The following is a 20,330-nucleotide window of genomic DNA, read 5'->3' as shown; positions in this document are numbered from 1 at the left end:
CTCAGCAAACAGCACAAGAGCTGAAGGGAATGTGAAGATATTTTCCCTGCAGTATGACTTTGGAATATAGTTCGACAAAAGACGTTCTTTCATCTCACAATCCAACTTTCCTAAATAAACTGCTTACATGAAAAGGATATTTTGGCTTTCGTGTATTTATATTATTTTTAGACAGCCAGAGGGCGTTTTCTTTAATGAAAAACAAATTAATTGTTCAAATCAAGGTTGAGTCAAAGTAAATTAATCAAATGAATTGCTTTTTAATAAAAAATATGACTTCATTTAATTTAGTTTAACTTCATCTTAAAAAGTGTTAGTAAGTGTGATGGAATCAACTGTCAACCGCATCCGATTTCTCTATTCTGTATATACTGGGTATTAAATAAAGTGGGCGTGGCTAACTAAAGTCCATCACTCCTTCACGTCAGCCCAAATGAAATGCTGCGCATGTAACTGAGTGTGACAAAGAAACACGAAGAGTGATAAACACAGCCCAGACAAATCCCGACAAAAATGTATTCAATATTTTAAAAGATGGGGATGGTCCTCCTTAAAATGAAAAACCTGTCATAAATTACTCAACCTCTAATTGTTACAAACCGGTATAAATGTCTTTGTTCGGTTGAACACAAAGAAAGATATTTGGTAGAATGTCACTGACAGTTGAGAAAAAATTACAATGGTTGTCAAAAGTGACCCAGAACTGTTTACTTTCCAAAATTGTTTAAAATAAATTCTGTGTTCAACAGAACAACAAATATATACTATAACTTTTCCTACTATGGATATGGTTTGAGTTTCTAAACCTTTAAAGGCGAATTCACACTGATCCGCCAAACATCAACAAACACTGACATTCCAAAATCGCAATACAGCAAAAGGGTTGAGAATTAGCCTTAACAATACTATACAACACAGCAAATTTAACAAAACTGTATTGTTACCGTGAACAAATCTCAAACACAAAGTCTATCCATAGTTTATTTGTGTTTATATCTAAGGACATTTCTATAATAGGTCACAACATTCAGTCAACCCAATATGGATGTAACATCATGTCAATGAGCATCATCATACTAACAAAGACCTGAAGCACACACGCCAGACGAAGAACATTTGAAACCTGGACATGTACCATCAAATACAGGAGACTCCATTCTCCTTATAAACTACAGTCATTCAACCAAGTGCTCTAAATAGTGTGTCATAATCATCAGACACGCTCTATAAAAATAAAATAAAAATAAATTCACCCTTGTTAGTGATGCGGGAGCGACTTCGTGAGCATTGTCTGTGTCTGGCCGGACCCAACAGTCTGTAGTAATACCACCTCCTCCCCAAAACTCTCCTAACTGCCCCTGACATGCTGTCCTGGTTTCTCTCTCCGTCCACGATCAACTTCTTATGTCATTCTCCAAAACTACTGAATTCAGAATCCTCTGCACCAGAAGGAACACAATGCTCCCACACAATCCCTGCCAGTCAGGTAGATGTGTTTTGATGATTCCTGGGCAGATCCTACAAGTCTGGACTGCTCCTGAAACCATGGGACCGAACGTTTCAGGATGGTGGAGAAGATAAGCGCATCCTGCTTGTCCTCCCCACAAATAACTGTTGTGATCTGGGCGTGACACAACTATGAGTATGTACACCATACGAAAACACATTCTTTCCATTATTGTTGTAAAGCCAACAGCAAACGTGTTTGTGACTTGTACATGGCTATGAAACATTGTGGGTAGAAGACCGGCGTCTCCCATCCTCGGCTAACCATCCAATACATTTACATGTTTACTCATTTGAAGTCATTTGACCCAGTGACCTCCACGGCAAGACTAGACGGCGATATAATGAGATTTACGAGCCGTCGGAGATCATCTCACCTCCCTGTGCAATTCTGGATGCTGCGGATCAATCTCAACATCCTCATACACTCTTAAAAATAAAGGTGCTTAAAATTTTCTTCCAAGTGATGCCGTAGAAGTTAGCCTACATGTGGTTACACTCCTGTTTCATACATTTACGTCCAGTTTATTAAAAGAAATAGACAAAACGCTCATGCTGGATTATTTTGCTGACCTGTACACAGTATTCTCAACCTGATAAACTTCTTTCTCAGACTCCTGATAAAATGACCCATAGGTAAACTATGGGGGATATTTCAGTAAAATAATTTTTAATTAATAATTTAGTTTTTTGGCAGATTCATTATCATTTGTTGTTAAATATTATGGTTAAACTATGGTTACTATAGTTAAAGTTCCAGTGTATGAAATTTAGCAGCTCACTCCACCCATCCCTTTCCAAGCACTATGGTGGCTGACACAGGATTAAGATGTCGTCACATTTACGCTTCTTTGCAGATAACTAAGTTATATATATATATATATATATATATATCTATATATATATATAGATATATATAGATAGATACAATAGATCCAGAAAAAATGACACACAGCACCTTTAAGTTTACTTGTGGAGCCATTGTAAGATGAAACATGCTAAATGTAATATAGTGTTTTGGAACATCTGTATGGTTTCCGTGCTTTGTGTGAGGAACAGAAAGTTATTACACACTGAAATTGTTTCTCTTCTGACGTAGCCCCTGTCATGATTCTGCCACATCATGTCATGTTTCTCTTGGTTTAGTGGCAGGATCTCGGCAGAGTCTCATGTTTTGTGTGGAGAGAGGCAGTTATGGCCTTCCATACACTCTCTCCGGTCTCGTCTCTGTTCCCATCTTCTCGTTTCCTCGTTATTGATTCATGCCCTACACCTGTTCCCCTCTTGATTTGGTCCCTTATTTAATGCCCTTGTGTCTTCTGTCTTGTGCTGGTTCATTGTGGTTTGTGTGGTGAGTTCATGTGTCTTGTTAGTTTAGTTATTTGTAGTTCATGTCAAGAGTTTAGAGTTAGTTTTAGTCCTGTCTCGTCATGTTATTATTTTCCCCTGTTCTGTTCTGTTACCACCTCGTGGGTTTTTGTTTTATATTTATTATTAAATATCCGTTAACCCCTTACCCGCTGTCTGCACCTGGGTCCTCTATCCGTATCTCACCACCCGTGATCATGACAAGCCCTGGTATATCTTTCAAACGCCAAATTATTCTCAAAGTTGAGAGCAGGGCTTTTAGCGAATTACATGTTCATATTTTTCACTCTAAGCCTTACGGAAAGCAAGCAAATGGATAATGAAGATATGAAATATACAGCTCATGAGTGGTGGGGAATACTGTGAGACATTTTTTTGTTTTTATGCGAACAAGATCAGTAAGAAGGTTCTTCAAAACATCTAAAATCAACTCATCAGAACTACTGTAGTCTTTATATACAAAGCTGTACTATTTTGCCATCTTCAGTGTGCATAGAATTGGCTAAGATCTCATCTCTTGGCATGTTATTCTTTTCAAAACAGTATTGATGGAGTTCCCATCTATTTTATTGTCTGCTTTTTGTTCATCGTTTATTCCAAGTCATGAGTATTAAGCACATTTTCATCAAATAAATGTTTAGTTTTGTAATGCAATGAACGAATGAAAACAGAATTCGATTTTTGTCAACAAAACTCATTTCAGACATTTAAGCATAAGCCTTCAGATCAAAAGCATTGTTGGGGCAAGAGAAACATTTCACATAAAATAGTAGTTCACGGACAAATAAACATGATGTCATTATTTATTCACCCTTATGAAATTCAAAACATGTATATGATTCTTTCTTCGGTGGAACACAAAGGAAGATATTTTGAGTGGTTTATGTCCATACGATAGAAGTCAATGGGGACCCGTGTTGTTAGGTTACCAACATTCTTCCAAAATATCTCTGCAAAAATCTCATACAGGTTTGGATTGACATGAGCGGGAATAAATAATGATGGAAGCAGTTTCTTTTTGGTGAACTATCCCTTTAAATGACCCTAAACTTTTAAACAGTAGCGCAGGTGATTGGAACAACGTGAAGGTGAGTTAATGTCAAAACGTGAAGTATTTCTTTAAAACTAAAGTGACTTGAAGCGTAACATCTAATTACTAAAACATCAAATTGACAACTTCATTACTATTCTGCCAAGTCACCGATTGTCAGCACGTCTCCAAACTTAGAGATATACTTAGAGCTACAAAGTGAACAGATTATAAGGAATAATTGAACGGAAGAACTTCAAGTCAGACAAATTCTGCGTCTGATAGCGAGACAGCAGTGGGATTTGATGGACGGGAGTGCGGTGATGAGCTGGAGGCTTGATGACAGAATATTCCTCCAGTGAGGGGGAAGAGAGCCTAGCCTGTCTGTCGCATGCTGGGTCTTTGCAGGGGGGCTACCGAGTAAAGATGCCAGAGGAGGCCACTTTCAGTCTCTCCTGACACTTAGACACTCGACCTCAGTGTGAACTTAATCATTGAGAAAGACTGCTTGAATAAAAGTCTCTTCAGCTGCTCTTATAAGATCTGCACTTGTATTAATGTGGGTAATAAGATGTCTGATATCTTTACCCATAATACCGTTCCCACACCCCACCTGAGCCCCTGAGTTCAACTGAAAGAGACCATTGAAAAGAGGCAAATAAGTCACTCTGTGACCGAATGATAGATGCCTCTGACGCTGCGTACTTTCCTAGAAACATAAAAAAAGAAAGATTGTCTGGACAAATGTTTTATTATTATTATTATGTGCTCTGATGAATGCATTATCAAAGATACTCGAAAGATCAATGAGAGGTGAGAATGTACCAGACAAACATTAAAAACCTGTTGCGTTTACTGTCTACAGTTTTGCATCAGTCAATATTCAATCTTATGTTGGCAGATCTTACTAGAAAAACAAGCAGCCTGCTTTAAAGATGCTGTAGGGAGGGTCTGGAAAGGCAAAAACATCAAAGAGAGGCGGGAAATACAATATAACTACAATATGCGATATAAACTTGTGTTTGACAGAACATGGAGCTTTACATTGAGTTCATGCAGATTCCATATGGTTCTGTTTTTGATGTTATATAGAGAGTGGTGGAGATATCTGACCAACTAGTGGTCAACCAAAATGTATTATGGTATGGGGCCCAAAATATGTATGATTGCGTTCTCCAACCATCCACATTCATAAGCATCTTTCCCTAAACGTACTTGTATTAGGCAGACATGGCAACCCTGCTTTAACTTAGATAGACGTTTAGTTCATCTGTGTTTCTGAGCAGATTTGGTGATTCAGGTGAGGGGTCTACACACTGAAATATTACTCTCCAAGCCTTTAAAGAAGCGCAAGTCATGCATGTAAACGTAAAACGTCAGCCTTTCACACGAAAACACAGAAAGTATACGCAGCTGTTAATACCAGGGATCTAAATGTCCAGCAAGCAGGTGAATAAAATCTGCCAATGACTTCAACTCTCTGCCCTGGGCATCTGTCATGAAGTGGACATTTACAGGGAAAATGTTTACATGTAGCGCCCCCTTCTGGAGCAAAATGGTACGGTTGGTAAAACATTTTTTTAAGGTTTTTAGAAATGACACTTGTCATGTACAGCATAAAACATTTGGAAATGCTTGTCAAATTCATTTCTTTCATTACAAAATATCTTATTAGAAACTCTTTTTTGAAAAGGATTTTGACCAAACAATGAATAAAAGCAGACAATAAGCCCTGAATGAATTGGAACTCTTTCAATACTGTTTAAAATGCTCCCCAGGGTGAGACCACAATAAGCTAAATGATAAAATGCCAAGAAAACGATTTTGCTAAATTCAGGTAAAGGGTGGCTTTCTATTAAGATGCCAAAATGAAAAGCATCTAAAATAAATTAAAAGGATTTCATGTCACAACATAATTCCCACAGTTGTCTACCTCCATAGTTTTGATGAGTTTATTTTTTATTTTTTTCCTGTAGTAAAGACAAATATAACATTAAGTAACCTTACATGAGATAAGGAATAGAGTAACAAAGCCTATCCATGGTTTTTTTTTTTTAAAGAGCAGGGTCCACCACATTTTGGGATCAAATGACTAAAATTCCTCCAAAATGAGAGGAAAATGTGGGAAAACCTCTGCAAGTTTCATTCCATCCAGGTTCGTTCCACATAAACCCGAGACCACTTGGACTTTAAAGAGCCGGCAAAACATAAACAAATAAGTGGATCTTTAATGCACCATTCAACATGCAGTGACTATGCCATGTATTGACCGCTTAAAAAGCCTACCTTTAGAGTCTGTGTGCCAGTAATCCTGAGCGTGCAGGGTCCACTGAAACCCACATCGCATCAAAACCATCCTTGTATGATTTCACAGAGAACTAAAACCTATGATGTATGCAGAATATTTAACACAAGTCGTCACTTAACGTTCTGGAACATACATGGAGAGCAAGACACAACCGCCAAAATGATGAACACACATAATACCATTCTTTCTGTGACAATGTGAATTAACACATTAGCCGCACCGAAGTATGCCAGAGAAACAGTGTTCCGGACACCATGAACCGGAGCGTTTATGGCCCTGAACGAGACTCGAGAACGACTCCAAATGATTGTGCAATGACGGAATAAGGGCAAGATTGGAAAGAGATGTTTCCCAAAGAAGAAGCAGCAATTATACCCAGTTCTTTCCACTTAACGTGTGAAAATACTGCATTAGTCATGTTTGGGCTGTGTGAGGACAACTTATTTTCATTTTGTTGTTCAAACTGTAAAAAAGCGAGATTATACCACAGCCATGATAATATGGCAACCACACAAAACCAAGAGGCCACAGTAAGAGCAAGCAGCATAACACACATACAGAGATACTGGTGCACCACTTAAAACAAACAGGGCATTGTCTCTCTTGTGCAGTAAAATGCATATTTGTGCAACATTTTATAGAGGGGTGTTTTATGGAGGCATGCAAGGAACCCTTCAAAATAAAAAAATGACGAGAAAGTAATTAATGGTACAAAAATGTTAAGATCTAGAGATCTGTAAACTACATCTTTATCGGCGACGCCACCAAATAAATATGAAAAATACTGTAGTATTGGAAACCTTTTAAAAACAATTTAAACAGATGACATTCTAAGCATATCCAGACCTTACAAAACCATGTTGACAAACATGCGCGTAATGTCTGAGACATCAATTCCTGAGCTACATGGGGCCTTGTTTTACGGATGCTCTCGCCTATTTGAACATCTGGATGTCCCCTGGACACCGAGAGGCCCTCCGGCACCAGACACCACTAAAAACACGCTCCTAAATCCCAGTCAGTCACGCCGCATTTCCTGCCGCAACATTATGAATCTCGTGCCTAACACCAGCAGACTGAACTGTCACCAGAACATTGAGAACAGAAAGAGTCTCTCGTGTTTCACACGTCTCGTTCTCAGCATTTACGTGGACCACAGCGGAATATCTGCGGTTCATTTAGCTCCAGAGGAATTATACTATTCCTGGGAATAAAAACACTTTAAACAGCGGCAGCCCTTGCGGGGCATTAAAAACGTTTCATTTGAAAGGCTGTTAAAAGAAGGCGTACTGTTACTTTAAGAATTTAAGAAGGGTTTGTTTCCAATGCACAAGTACATAAAACTGATAAAATTATATCTGGCACTGGACTCTAAAATGCATTAGGGCTAAATCTAATCCCATGTTAAACACAACCACGGCCACGATTGCTTTCGTCAAGATGATTCCTTTTAAGCAATTATCTTAATTATAGAGCGAAGAACAGCAGAACTAAACAAATGGCTTTTGAGGAAAAGAGCACCTACATGTTGCGGTTTGTTTGCCTTTGTAATTCCCATTTGGGTTTAGTTCCAGCAACAAGCCCTTGAACATGGTGGGATCTCGAAAACACGTTTCAGCATTAACCCAGTTTGATTCCAAATTCCTCATCAAAATAATCAGAGAGTTACATGTTCAAGTGCTCTTAATCAAAAACAAGACAGATGTTCCCTCTTTTTTTTGTACCACAAATCAAGATTTTTAAACCGACATGGTTGTTGCAAGGTTATTTTGTATAAAAAATTTAACAAAACATAAGCAGACCACCCACAGATTTCAAGTGTATTACATTTATATTCATGCATCCGGCAACAGATAATATATAAGGCAAAAATAATAATAATATAAAAAATTAAATTAGGGATGTCAGGACATTTAATGACTCAATAATTCAATGTGTGTATGTGTGTCCTGTACATACTGTATATGCATGTATACGTATGTGTCAGATATCGTATACACACACACATACTGCATATATACAGACAGTACACATAGACACAACTGTTAGCTGTGCACTTGGACTCTCATATAACCCAGATTGAAGTATAGTGTACTAAATGTAATACTGTCTTGGGCTGAGTATACACCTCAGGAATCTCAACGCTTTCTGGCACGATATCTGCTGTCCTTCGGTCTAATCTAAAACCACACGGCCCATCATCACGCCAGAGGGTACGCACACACGCTCAAATAATGTTATTACATTCAGATCAGGCGTAAGGTTACTTCAAACAGGAAAGACATCAAAGCAGGGCATAAGTGGTCCGATCGTGGGGTCTTCTCCCCGGGGTGAGCGCGGCAGGTTATGGTGAACATGGCTTCTTAAATTGCAATCTATAAAATGGGCCGTGACAGAAACCTTTTCTATTTATAACTCCTGCATTTTTCTGACCAAGGTTTTGAGAATAAGTAACCGTCAAAATATTTACAATATCTGCGCTCAGTGGCAGAATCAAAACCAGAAGCAGACCTCGAGCTCGCCGCTCAGTGAATGAATCGCTCTTTGGCTTTTTTGCTTTGGTATGTTAATGAATGTCTAGCACAATGGACTCCATGGCATCAAAGAGCCATGAATAAAAATGCAAACAACGCCTGCTTATTCCAACAGCTCTGTTGCCGTGCCAGGGTCCGCATTAAACATCTGCAAATACGAAAAGCTGGCATTTTACGCGATTGGCAAGTTACGATTTGAGATACAACGTTGCATCCCAAAAACAAGATTTCCTTTCCTTGAAGGAAATAGCATTGCTTGCACAGTAAAAGAACAGCAGGCTCCATGATAATGTCTGATTTAATAAGGCTGTATTGGTTCACATTAGTTTGTTTTAAGCAAGCAAGAACTTACAATGAACAATAATTTCACACCATTTATTCATGTTGGTTCATGTTAAAAGTAAATGCAAAAAGACATCCTGTATAAAGGAAAAGTTAACCTGTCATTTTAAAGCTGTGTGATTTTTGAAAAAATATGTTGGTAACCAAAAACATCTGTCTTCTATTGTATGGACACAAAACCAATGCAAGTCAATGTGGGACCAATGGTTTTCTGTTACCAACATTACACGACACGATCAGCAGCATGTTCTGCAAGACGCACACAAGCATCTCCCAGAATGCTCAGGGCCAGCGAAGGCCTATATTTAACTGTGCACAAGAAAAGTCTGTGATTTCAGAGCGCTGTCTTTTGCTCGGCTGTTGTCACAGGTTGCCAGGAGACGGGATCAATAGCGGTACTACATCAGCTATTTCTAAAGCAGCAGAGCTTAAATAGTTCAAAGACAGGCTTGAAAAACTCGCTTTGGAGTACAACAACATCCCGACAAACAGGGAGCATATATGAGCGAGATGTGTGAAGACAGAGGTATAAATATTCAAAACAGAAGCGAGGCAGGACTCATTCATTCAGATCCTAAAACAGCACAGCCTTCATCATAAAAACTGAATTGCTGACACATCCAATATACACCCTATTGTGGTTTGCAGGCCGGAGAGAGTTTCCATGTGAATTTATGGCTTGTGTAACACTTTTTTTCTGTGGTGTGTTTTAAGGTGTTGGAACGTGGCTGCGAGATGGAATCAAACCTTGTGGCACGTTCACACAGTTCACTGGAAGCCAAATTTCACACATTTTCAAATGTTTTTACCCTACACCCCACTGCCCCATTAACAGACCACACACCTTCCTTAGCATCCATCCAGAAATCATCATTTTAATCTCATATTGTACTGAATTTCATTTAGAGTTCTGACTCTAGATTGTCAAAACGCTTTGTGTTTCACTACGTGCAGTTAAACCTTATTGGAGCTCCCTCTCACCTTGGTTGGCCCCAAGGGATCTCTCAGAAATAGGTCAATTTCTCAAGCAGGTCAAATCATGCTGGGACGAGTAAAATCAGGAAGAGAGAGCAAGACACTAATACTGAAGCACTTGGATGCGCCCTGTACTGTTTCGGCTCGTATTGAGTAACAAGACAGCAACAAACAGCCGCCTGTTACAACCATTTGCAGGCTGCTCGCCTCCGCAAGAATTCTAACACGGCTTTTGGAAAGAAAGGAGAGTGAAAAAAGGAGAACGGGGGGGACGGTGGTTATTTCTTTCCATCTTCACAAGCGGTCGAGGGGCCTTGTTATGGTAGTTTCTCTCTCGCTCGCTCGCATTGTGCACCACCATCTTTTGGGAGGACGAATCCCTTTGGAGTCGAATTCCTCAGGAACGTCAGCCAATCAGAACGCAGGCTCTAGGGAGTGTGTTGTGGAAAGGCCCGTCTGAGCTTTGGATCTTTAATCTCCCTGTGATGTGAAAAAAGCTTATACGCACAATACACAGCAGCTCTTCATTATGTAGCACCGAAACACACATGCAGTCCTTGTTAAATGACTTTGGGTGGCAGAATGCTATTTACCAGCCAAAAAATGAATTATATTTGTTTATTTTAGTCACTAACATCATCAAATTAAATGACATAAAAGTGTCAAAACAAACTTTGATATAGTGTTTCGTACTATCCCTTAAGAAAAGAAAACGTGGTTTATTATAGTTAAACTATATTTTGGCAGATTGATTTACCATAGTTTTACTACAAATATCACGGTTAAACTATGCTTACTATAGTACAACCATGGTCAGTTTGTGGTAACTTTGGTTATGCTACTAAATAAAACCAAAACACTATGGTCAAAACAGCTTGTATACGTTTATTTTAGACTTTTTTGTGTTTCGCCAATAATGATTAACATAGTTTCTACAAACTGAACTCATTCAAAATGTAAGAAACAGATATCAGAGACGATATTCATAAGTCAACCCAGCATATTTCTTTCTTTAAAAACACTAAATAAATAACAAGATTAATGCTTGCCACAAATCCATGTATCCAAATAAAACGCACTTCCAAAGACCGGGCACCTAAAATAGCTTTTGCTGATTTGTGTGAAAAACGCCTCGGCAACATCTGTTTCGAATGACGAGTTAAAAAGAGTAACGTGTAAAAACCCACATCAATCTTATGTGCTGAAAGGGAGATGGGCAAAACAATGTTTCCACGGTGATAAAAGGTCTGGGCACAGGACATCCTAGCAACAGTTACGGCGCTTCAGCAATTTGCGGTTCAGTGAAGGGGCCGCGATAAAACGCTCAACTCACAATGTGTATATGCTTTACTTCAAGCCACCTAAAACAAGCTCTTAAGAGTTCCTACAGCACTGCAGCAATAAAGGACATCAAATTATCAGCGTCTGAAAGCTGTCTGGCTGACCAAACATATAATTCACATCAAGAGTTCATGCACATCTTATTGCCTATAAAGCCCTGCGAGGTTTAGCTCCTCACTGCTTGAGTGAACTTCTCTCGTATTACAGTCCTTCACGTGCACTACGCTCTCAGGCGTCCGGTCAGTTGGTAATACCTAGAATTTCAAAATCAAGTGCAGGCGCCAGATCCTTTTCCTATCTAGCGCCTAAACTTTGGAACAGTCTTCCCCGCACTATCTGGGAGGCAGACACACTCTGTCAATTTAAATCTAGACTAAAGACGCATCTTTTTAATCTTGCATACGCTACACTAACATAATATATATATTCAGAAGGTTTAGGCTGCACTAGTTAGATCAACCGGAACCAGGAATACTTCCAATAACAACTGATGCATTTGTTGCATCAAAGAGGGCAGAACAGTAGTCTACTCTCAGCCAGTCTTGTCTCATTGTTTCAAGGTTACCAGAGCGGGCAGGACGCAGTCCATGCCCAGACCTATCCAATGCTGTGATGATAAAGCTGGACAAAGATCGTGGCGACTCTCAAAACTATTATTGATAATCTTAAATCTAATTATTTTTTATTTTGCCTTGTTGTGCCAGCACAGTCGAGCTTGTGCAGAGGCAGCAGTTTTGCCAGAGGGGGATCTGTAATCCCCTGGTTAGGCCTGGTTTCCCTCTGAGGTTTTTTTCTCCTCTAATGGAGTTTTGGGTTCCTCGCCACCGTTTGCATACTGTTTTGCATTGTTTGCCTGGCCGGAGGGGCCGCTAGAATTTTATAGTTTTATTTAATTAACACTGCATATAGGACTTTAAAGGGCTGATATTTGACCTGTGTTCTGACTTGCATAACCTTATATGTTTTGCTTATAGTCAATGTTTTCTTGTACAGCTGCTTTCTAACAATGAAAATTAAAAAAAAGCGCTATATAAATAAAGCTGACTTGACTTAAAAAATACAAAAATATATTTATTTATTATAAATAAATACAAAAATGTACTATGGGGTAAGAAGAAAAAAGAAAGTCATATTATCATAATAAAATATAATACGTTTACGCCTAAATAAAATTGTGATATAATTATTATAATAAAGAAAAAATATATACAAATATAATTTTAATAAAAAATACATTATATAATAAATCTTGCATTAGGGATGTTTAGATAATTTTATAGTATATTTACAATATGTTATTTAAAAATGTTGTACTAAAAGCATAAAAACATATTGCTTACCACAGTTAACTACTAAAGGTCCATACACACCAAGGACGAAAACTATAAATATAACTATAATGAAAGCTATATTAGCGTCTTGTCTACACAATGTTATGTTTATTCTAAGCTAGTGCGCTGCAATTCATATTTTAACAGCATGTGCCCTTTAATTCCAATGGAGTTTGATTGGCTGTCAACGTTTTATCATTCATAGCAATTCTAATGAACCTTATAACTATCACTATAGTCCTTGGTCTAAACGGCCATCAATTCGGTACGATGACTGTAGCATAACAGTTTTCTGTTCTCCAACAGCGTCTGTGAACACATCATGTGCTAAACAAACAGGCGAGTATCATGACATGCAGTTCTAGCCTAAACATCCTGCTGAAGTTCTCCAAAACAACTAAATGATAGAGAGCTGGAGATGGACAGCTGCTGTTACCGACACAAAGGCACTTCTGTGAAACATAAGGGTCAGAAAATCCGATGGACGCTTGAACCATCTGGGCCATTTTCATATTCAGAAGAAATTCTGACATCAAGCAACACGCCTACATGGATTTGTGATTTGTGCACGTCAAAGACCCTTCACATCTAAAACAATCAAAGACACTCATTACCATTTATGAAATAGAGCTGGTAAGATCAGAGCATTACTGGTTACCAGTATATGTTGGTTGTCCAGCATGGGGTGCGGGTGTTTGATGTTGATGTTCATGTAAAATGTCTGTACTGCACAAAAAAAGAATTCACCATAAAAACCATATCAGTAGAACGGCAGCACATCCTACGTTTTGCTATGGGTATAATGGTCTCCCAGTCAAACCATCATGCTGTAAAACCAACACTAGCTGGTCGAAGCTCCAACGGTGAAGTTTTACAGGTCTGTGATTTAAAATGAAATTTAAAAAGACAAAACCGTCAAGAACAGTTCACTTCACAATGACCTTATTATGTACATCTCGAATTGAAAAGCTGTTCTGCCCACCCATTCCCCATTCTGAAGCATTTTTACAACTGCCCTTTTGAAAATGTCCTTTGCTTTAATGACAGCCATTCAGAATTTGGTAAAGGTCAACTGTGTGTGTGTCACATGAAGCTTCAGCGTTACATCGAGATCAAGGCGTAAACTAGAGCTGTTACCACTATAAACACTGAGGGGATTAAACCGCTTATTTAGTTATTTTGGTTAAATAAAACTAATGTCCATAATCTTATTTGAAAGCTAGAAATTAAAACTGCTTCAGTGTATCTTTAAGTGATTTTTACTATTATAGATTCTATTATATTTCTAAAATATAGCCCTGGCTTTGGAGTGCTTTGTTGTTTTATCTTCCCTTCCAATAAACCTCTAATTCATTCTTATAATACTATGCAATTAGGACAGAGCCTTTTTCTAGTCTACAGGCAGAAGAAAGACTCCAGTTGACTACCCTCAATTAAAACTAAACACAGATTTCCCATCAGTGATAAAAAGCCTGTTTGCGACAAATGAACATTCAGCCTACCCAAGGCATTACTAGCTGGAATTAATGCGTACAGTTAATATCAGATGAAGAAAGACTGGATATTGATTTTTACTGTATGATTCGCAACCATGATTCATTTAAATGAATTCACTCTTTGTAGGTGTGTGTTTAGGTAAATGATCATTTTTGTTTCATTCTGTGAACTACTAACAATATTTCTACCAAATTTCGAATAAAAACATTGTGTCTATTTGCATTTATTTGCAGAAAATGAAAACTGAAGAAACACATGAAAATAACAGAATCTTTTAAAGAAGTAGTTCATAAACTAGTTCATATTCACTTCTAAGCAGAACAACAGTAATATTTGAAAACGTATTTGGGAAAAGAAACAAAATTGATCAAAATCAAGGTTTTCATGTGTCCTGCAATGAAACAGCTTGTTTGTAAATCTTTACTCTTATTGAGTACGTCACTCACATTTTGTATCAGGAAAACAGCCAGTCCTCATGCCAGCAAACTATTCTGAACTATAGTGGCTAAAGGGCTAAACCAGAATGTTGCCAACCGCATTTCACGAACAAAAGCAGACGATTGTCCTCTCTGACAATGTTACAGTCATCTGTTACCGCGCCAACCAAACCAAACAGCCATAAAAGATGGAGCATCAGGAACATGATGGAGGAAATTATGAATGTTCATCCTTATATCCGACTACAGGAGATTACATCCATCTTGAAATGAATCAAGGACTACGTTCCTCACTGAGATGTCACTACGAGAACCATGTCTGGGACAAATAATCCTTGGCATGTTGCAAGCAGAATTGCTTCGCGCACTTGTTAAAAGACACTGAACCGCATATTCCTAACCAAAGTAAAGAAACACACAAAAATCATCAGACGTTACAAATTGCTTTTTTATTATTCTGCAAAACAGCTGTTTTTTCAATACAGACCTAAAAGGAAGTCAGAGGAAACATGAGCTGTGTATACGGATATCTATCAGTAATATACATCTTCAGCTCTCCGTGCAAAAGAATCTATTCAATTATTCATTCATTGAATCCAAACATTTTATGCGCGTGCCGAGATGGAAGACGACTTTCACATGGGATATGCTGAAGAAGATCTGAACGAGTAACCGATTCTGTTTGATTCTTTGTGAAATTTGAAAGAACACGGCATCAAAGCATTTCCGTGTCATTACCAACATAATATGAACCGTACAGGGAACCCACACAGATCAGTTTTAGTAAGAGCAGCCTTTAGTCAATTAAAATGTAGTCTTTTAAAGTTAAAACAGTGTTCAAAAAAGTCAAGCAAAAGTTTCAATGGATGAAAGTTACAAAGATAACATGACGGATAACCTACATGGAGTGTCCACATTTATCTGGTGGTATCAAATTTATATTTCTTTTTACTCCTGTATTCCTTTTAGTGCCTTTCAACTCCCAAAAATCAAATAACAAGTTGACATGATAAAAAACTGTTGTCTGACAGGCTTTGAAAGTTTCATGATAGTTGGCTTTGGGGTCGGTGCTACAGATCTATTCTATAAGTTCATCTCACTCCACAGGACTCTCGCACGTTTGTCTCGCTTACGTAGACAAAATGGAAAGCTGTCACTTTTTTAAGATTTAAATAAGGTATTAGACAACGTAGCTTTTAATGCAATTCATTGCAAACTTAAAGGGACAGTTCACCCAAAAATTTAAATTTGACTTCATCTAGTTGGCCACCATCGACTACCATTCTTTTTGTTCTGTTGAACCCAAAGAAAATATTTTGAAGAATGTAGGAAAGTAAAAAGTTCTGAGGCACTTTTGACTACTGTGGTAGTCAACGAACTGTTAGGAACAACTCGAGGGTGAGAACATTTTGAAGGCGAGAAAAAGCCTGTCAGTTAAAACATTTGTTTCAGTACTCAAAGTACAGTCTTATTCAAATAGTTCCAATGCACAAAAGCAAAGCTGTGTAACTAACGGTTTTCATCGCTGTCAGACGAAAATGTCAACTCGTGGTCGCTTTAAGATCAAATAGGTAACATCTGTTCATGTAACAGTATTCACATGTTTATACCAACACACCCTCTTTAAATGGTCCTCTAAGATAAAACATTTTCAGGCGTAAATGACTCGCATTCCGAACAGATCCCAGTTTTCCTGTCATCGCCACAGAAGTAAAAACAGAAAAGTGTTTTATAAATGAGGACAAACCCTGACAACCTGCGCTAATCTCTTTCACGGCCCCAATGAAACACACAAGCTTACATCACTGTCTGCCTCGCAACACTTTATATGCTTTCTTAAAAGTGATTCCAAGTTCTCTTCTTACCATGGTGGCCGCCCAGCACTAGTTTGTTGTCCAAGTCCATAACTTCAAATAGAGCTGAAATCACACATGTTCGCAGTGACAGAGGAGTGAAGACAGCAACAGTTCACGGGGAGGGTGTTCACCACGCCGCGTCACCCGTTCGCCAGAGGAACGCTGTCCCCCGTGCAGCCTGCCTGCGCACTGTTCTCGCTGGAGCTCGGCATCTGGCAGCCGGAGCGGATCTGAGCCACTTCTCTGGGCCCCACTCACTCCCACATGAGCGCCTGAGCTCTTAAAGATACAGCAGGGTGTTTTTTTAGACTTATCACTTGCTTCTCACTCTGTCTCCCCCTCGTTCTCTAGATATATCGTATAGATCATTTCTGTTAGGCTGTACCTCTTTCATATCCCTTTTATTTACTACATAATGTGACATTTTTTCAGTTTGGGTTTTATAACAAAATCACGATTAAAGGAACCGTTCACACAAAAATGAAAATGCTGCAAAGTTGGTCCAAATCTGTATATATTAACACATGAAAAGATATTTGCTTCTGACCAAACAGTTCTAACTGACTACCATAGTGGGAGAAAATACAATAAAGTTTGCTTTCCTTCCTACCTAGAGTTTTATTATGCGGTTTTTCCTAATGTGAAATTCAATGGCGGCCAAGAATTGTTTGGTTGCTTTCTTTCAAATATCTTTCTCTGTTAATATATTTCTGTTATTTTTAATGAAAAGTGTTATCGTGTTGCTTTACGTAGAAATATTTCAGGGATTTCATTATTATCTCTTTTTCCGAACGTTTTCAGACGAAACTACTTCAAAAGTTTGAACACAGCCAGAATAACATCAAAAGATAAAGTAGCGGCTGTAAAAAAGTGTTGTTAGACAGATTGTGATGTCATTTGATTCACAACTCATGAGGCACATCCTACAGCATACGCCTTAGAGAGATTACTGGTCAATTCACTGTACATTACTGTACTATTTTCACATTTATGCATATGCTCTGCCCGAAACCACCCACTCAACATTCAATACATCGTGAGAGCCACATGATAATGTAAAGTAATGAGTGAGACACAGCTGTAAACTCTACTGCACTTTGTGTATTGCTGCATCCCAAAGGAAGAAAAGACAATCGGAAATATGAACCCACCGCTCAGACTGAAACTCATTTATTAAAATCCAATTTTAATTGCGTTATAAGTCACATATGGATATGCTTTGGATCAGATTAGTAAAAAATCGAATTAAATATATATTTTTGCTTCCCTGAGCATTTCCATTCATCTTAAAAGCAGATTCTCAGTTAGTGCAAGACCACCTGGGTATTGTCATGTGAAATCGACTATCGTGGCCACAAACAAAAGCTGTAAACATAATAAAATCATTCCGGAGCTGCAGAAAAAAATACTGTCACAACATTGACATTGCTGTCAATGGAGAAAGAGGCGTATGAATAACCAGCAGGGGCGAATAGGGACATACTGTAATAACCAACAAATGCCTTGATTCAGACTACACAAGACTGTTTAAAAACTGATATAACCCATTTCAAACTTTTTAGAAGTGCATGTGACACAGATTAGATGAATGCGCAAGGAGGGTCTGCGGGGGTCTAGAGTAAACACACAGAAATATTTACAGAGTCAGCAGCAGTCATGCAGTCGAAGGTAAACAGGGCTTGAACATGTTTTGACCAATGAAAATGTCATGATATTTCCAGCTTTTAAATAAATGCCTTAAACTACAATAATGTCATTTATATCTAAACGAAAGTAAGTGAGATGTACTGCAAGAGAGCTTTTTCTTAGCGTTAAGAACTGTAGCAGACAGACAGACAGTCGGACGCCACGATAAGTAACTTTTAACAAACCCGTTTACACATCGGCAAGTATCTAATTAACAGTGATGACCTATTTAGACCGAGAGTTTGTTTCATCTCTTTCACAAAGCAGACATGTCTGCATAATGCAGGTCGTCTCCAAATTCAAAAGCACTGTGCACCAGAGCTCCTATTAGGCTAATCCAAACAATAGCTGTCCTGTAACACCATCATAATTATGCCTCCCACTTCAAATGACTGCGTCTTAGAGAGCTGGACAAAAGAAAAGCAGTCTACAGCGTCTCCCATCGCCGTCACTTTACTGATCTGTCTTCGTGCATCACATTACACTTCATTGCACCATAACAAGAGCAGCTGTTTCTTTACGCATTTATTTGTCAAAATCTCTGATAAACAAAGTCTCGAATTAAGTCAGTATGCAGATTCCAGTGTGACAGCAAGATACTGAATATTACTTTCATGGACTATTCTCAAAGTTTAAATTCTCATTCAACTTCCGTATCTGTAAAGATGTGTAGAAGTGTTTGTGCACCAGACTCACTGCAGTCTGCAGTTTGGGTGCTCTGGTCCTTACGGAGCTGAACTTCCTGTGGGATGCTGGTGCTACGGCGTAGGATCCACATGGTGCATGATTCAGCTCCATGCTCTCCAAACAGCTGTGGACTGATCTGAGGACAGTTGTAGAATGCACAGAGTTAAGCTGTTGATGGCCAAAGGCCTACAAGACTTCAAACATGTTGGAGGAAACAATCATCCTCTCAGCTCTGACCTGTTACTGTGAACTTGTTGATGTGTGCTGCCCCCTGGCGTTCAACGTGTACAGTACAACAAATATGAGGCTATATTGGAAGATTCCAGACTGTTTATTTGAAAAGCCTCAGCAAGATCAGTAGGCCTACTGTATGTGTTGTCTGATGTCAACTAATCACATTAGGGGTTTTCTGTTATACTATCTCTATCTCAGTATTATTCAACAATTGCTCCCGGCCCCTTACGCACATATTCTAAATACATCCAAACAACAAAATCTAAAAAGAAAAAAGTTTAGATACCTCCGTCTTGTCAAGAAGAACTAATTGACATTCAGCAACAAAGCAAAACTTGACTTTCCATCCAAAAGGCTGTGAAAGCGGCTGTCCACAAGACATCCAATGAACCGAGGAGCCCTTCATTTCTGGGAATAAAGTAAATGCCTTGGTTGCATTAACACTATGGTAAATGAGGAAAGGAAGATAAATGAGTAGGTTGACATACATGTATCATAATAATAATAATAAACAAAGAGTTTAAGCCAAGGCAGCTAAAACATTAACCTGTAAACAAAATCCTGTTAATCGTTTTTTTTCTGTCTTTGCAACAATGCGCATTCTGTACTATATTAAAGTGATTTAAAAAGTATTCGCAGCTGCCAAAAAACAAAGGAGTAAACACAGCACAAACATTTTATAATGAAGATAATATAAATGAAGAAGTTCTACTGGCCTAAACAAAAGTTTACTCACCGGTGACCCTCATCCAGCCCTGGTGCTGGCAGCGGGTCATGGACGGTGCCATAGGTCTGTACACAGCTTTCACTTTTCAGATCTCATTGTCAGTTCCACGGCGGATAGACCCATCCTATACGGCATCCGAATTACTTTTGTGAATGAAGACGAATAAAAGACAATGGGTTCATGACGGTGACCCGTTTACCTGCGCTCGTGCGGTCTGGTCTGGTCGGGTCGCTGCATGTAAACGGGGCAGAAACGTACGCCCTTTAATTCCATAATCAAATTAAGGGATTAAACTACAACAAATCTCCGTCGACAAACACTCTCTCTTACAAAACGAGATTCGACAGAAAAAATAACCAGTTAGCCTATTTTATTTTGAGTATTTCACATTGAAACCTGGAGAACAAGGACACAATAGATACATTGAAACAATAGTAACAAACTTTAATTTGCAAAAGGGTTATCACAAGT

The 20,330-nt window shown here is 38.5% G+C and overlaps 1 protein-coding gene across 4 annotated transcripts in view; it reads right to left on the bottom strand.

Moving 5' to 3' along the window:
• The window catches only part of dab2ipa (DAB2 interacting protein a), a 73,493-nt gene extending 53,409 nt beyond the window's left edge, over positions 1–20,084 (bottom strand). For 2 of the 4 annotated variants that reach the window (XM_079467307.1, XM_079467308.1), the window contains exon 1: positions 16,535–16,739. In XM_079467307.1, coding sequence (XP_079323433.1) covers positions 16,535–16,574 — 40 coding nt within the window. In that variant the 5' untranslated portion in view covers positions 16,575–16,739. Of the gene's footprint in view, positions 1–1,253; positions 1,534–16,534; positions 16,740–18,907; positions 19,035–19,418; positions 19,541–19,868 lie in introns of those variants that run through there. The other 2 variants (XM_079467303.1, XM_079467306.1) reach the window with 2 other exon arrangements.
• Between the last annotated feature and the right edge of the window lie 246 nt (positions 20,085–20,330).

Source organism: Barbatula barbatula (genome assembly GCF_947034865.1).
Source record: "Barbatula barbatula genome assembly, chromosome: 11".
Lineage (NCBI taxonomy): Eukaryota > Metazoa > Chordata > Actinopteri > Cypriniformes > Nemacheilidae > Barbatula > Barbatula barbatula.
The sequence above is the reverse complement of the archived record's forward strand: the minus strand, read 5'-3'. Positions and strand labels throughout refer to the sequence as shown.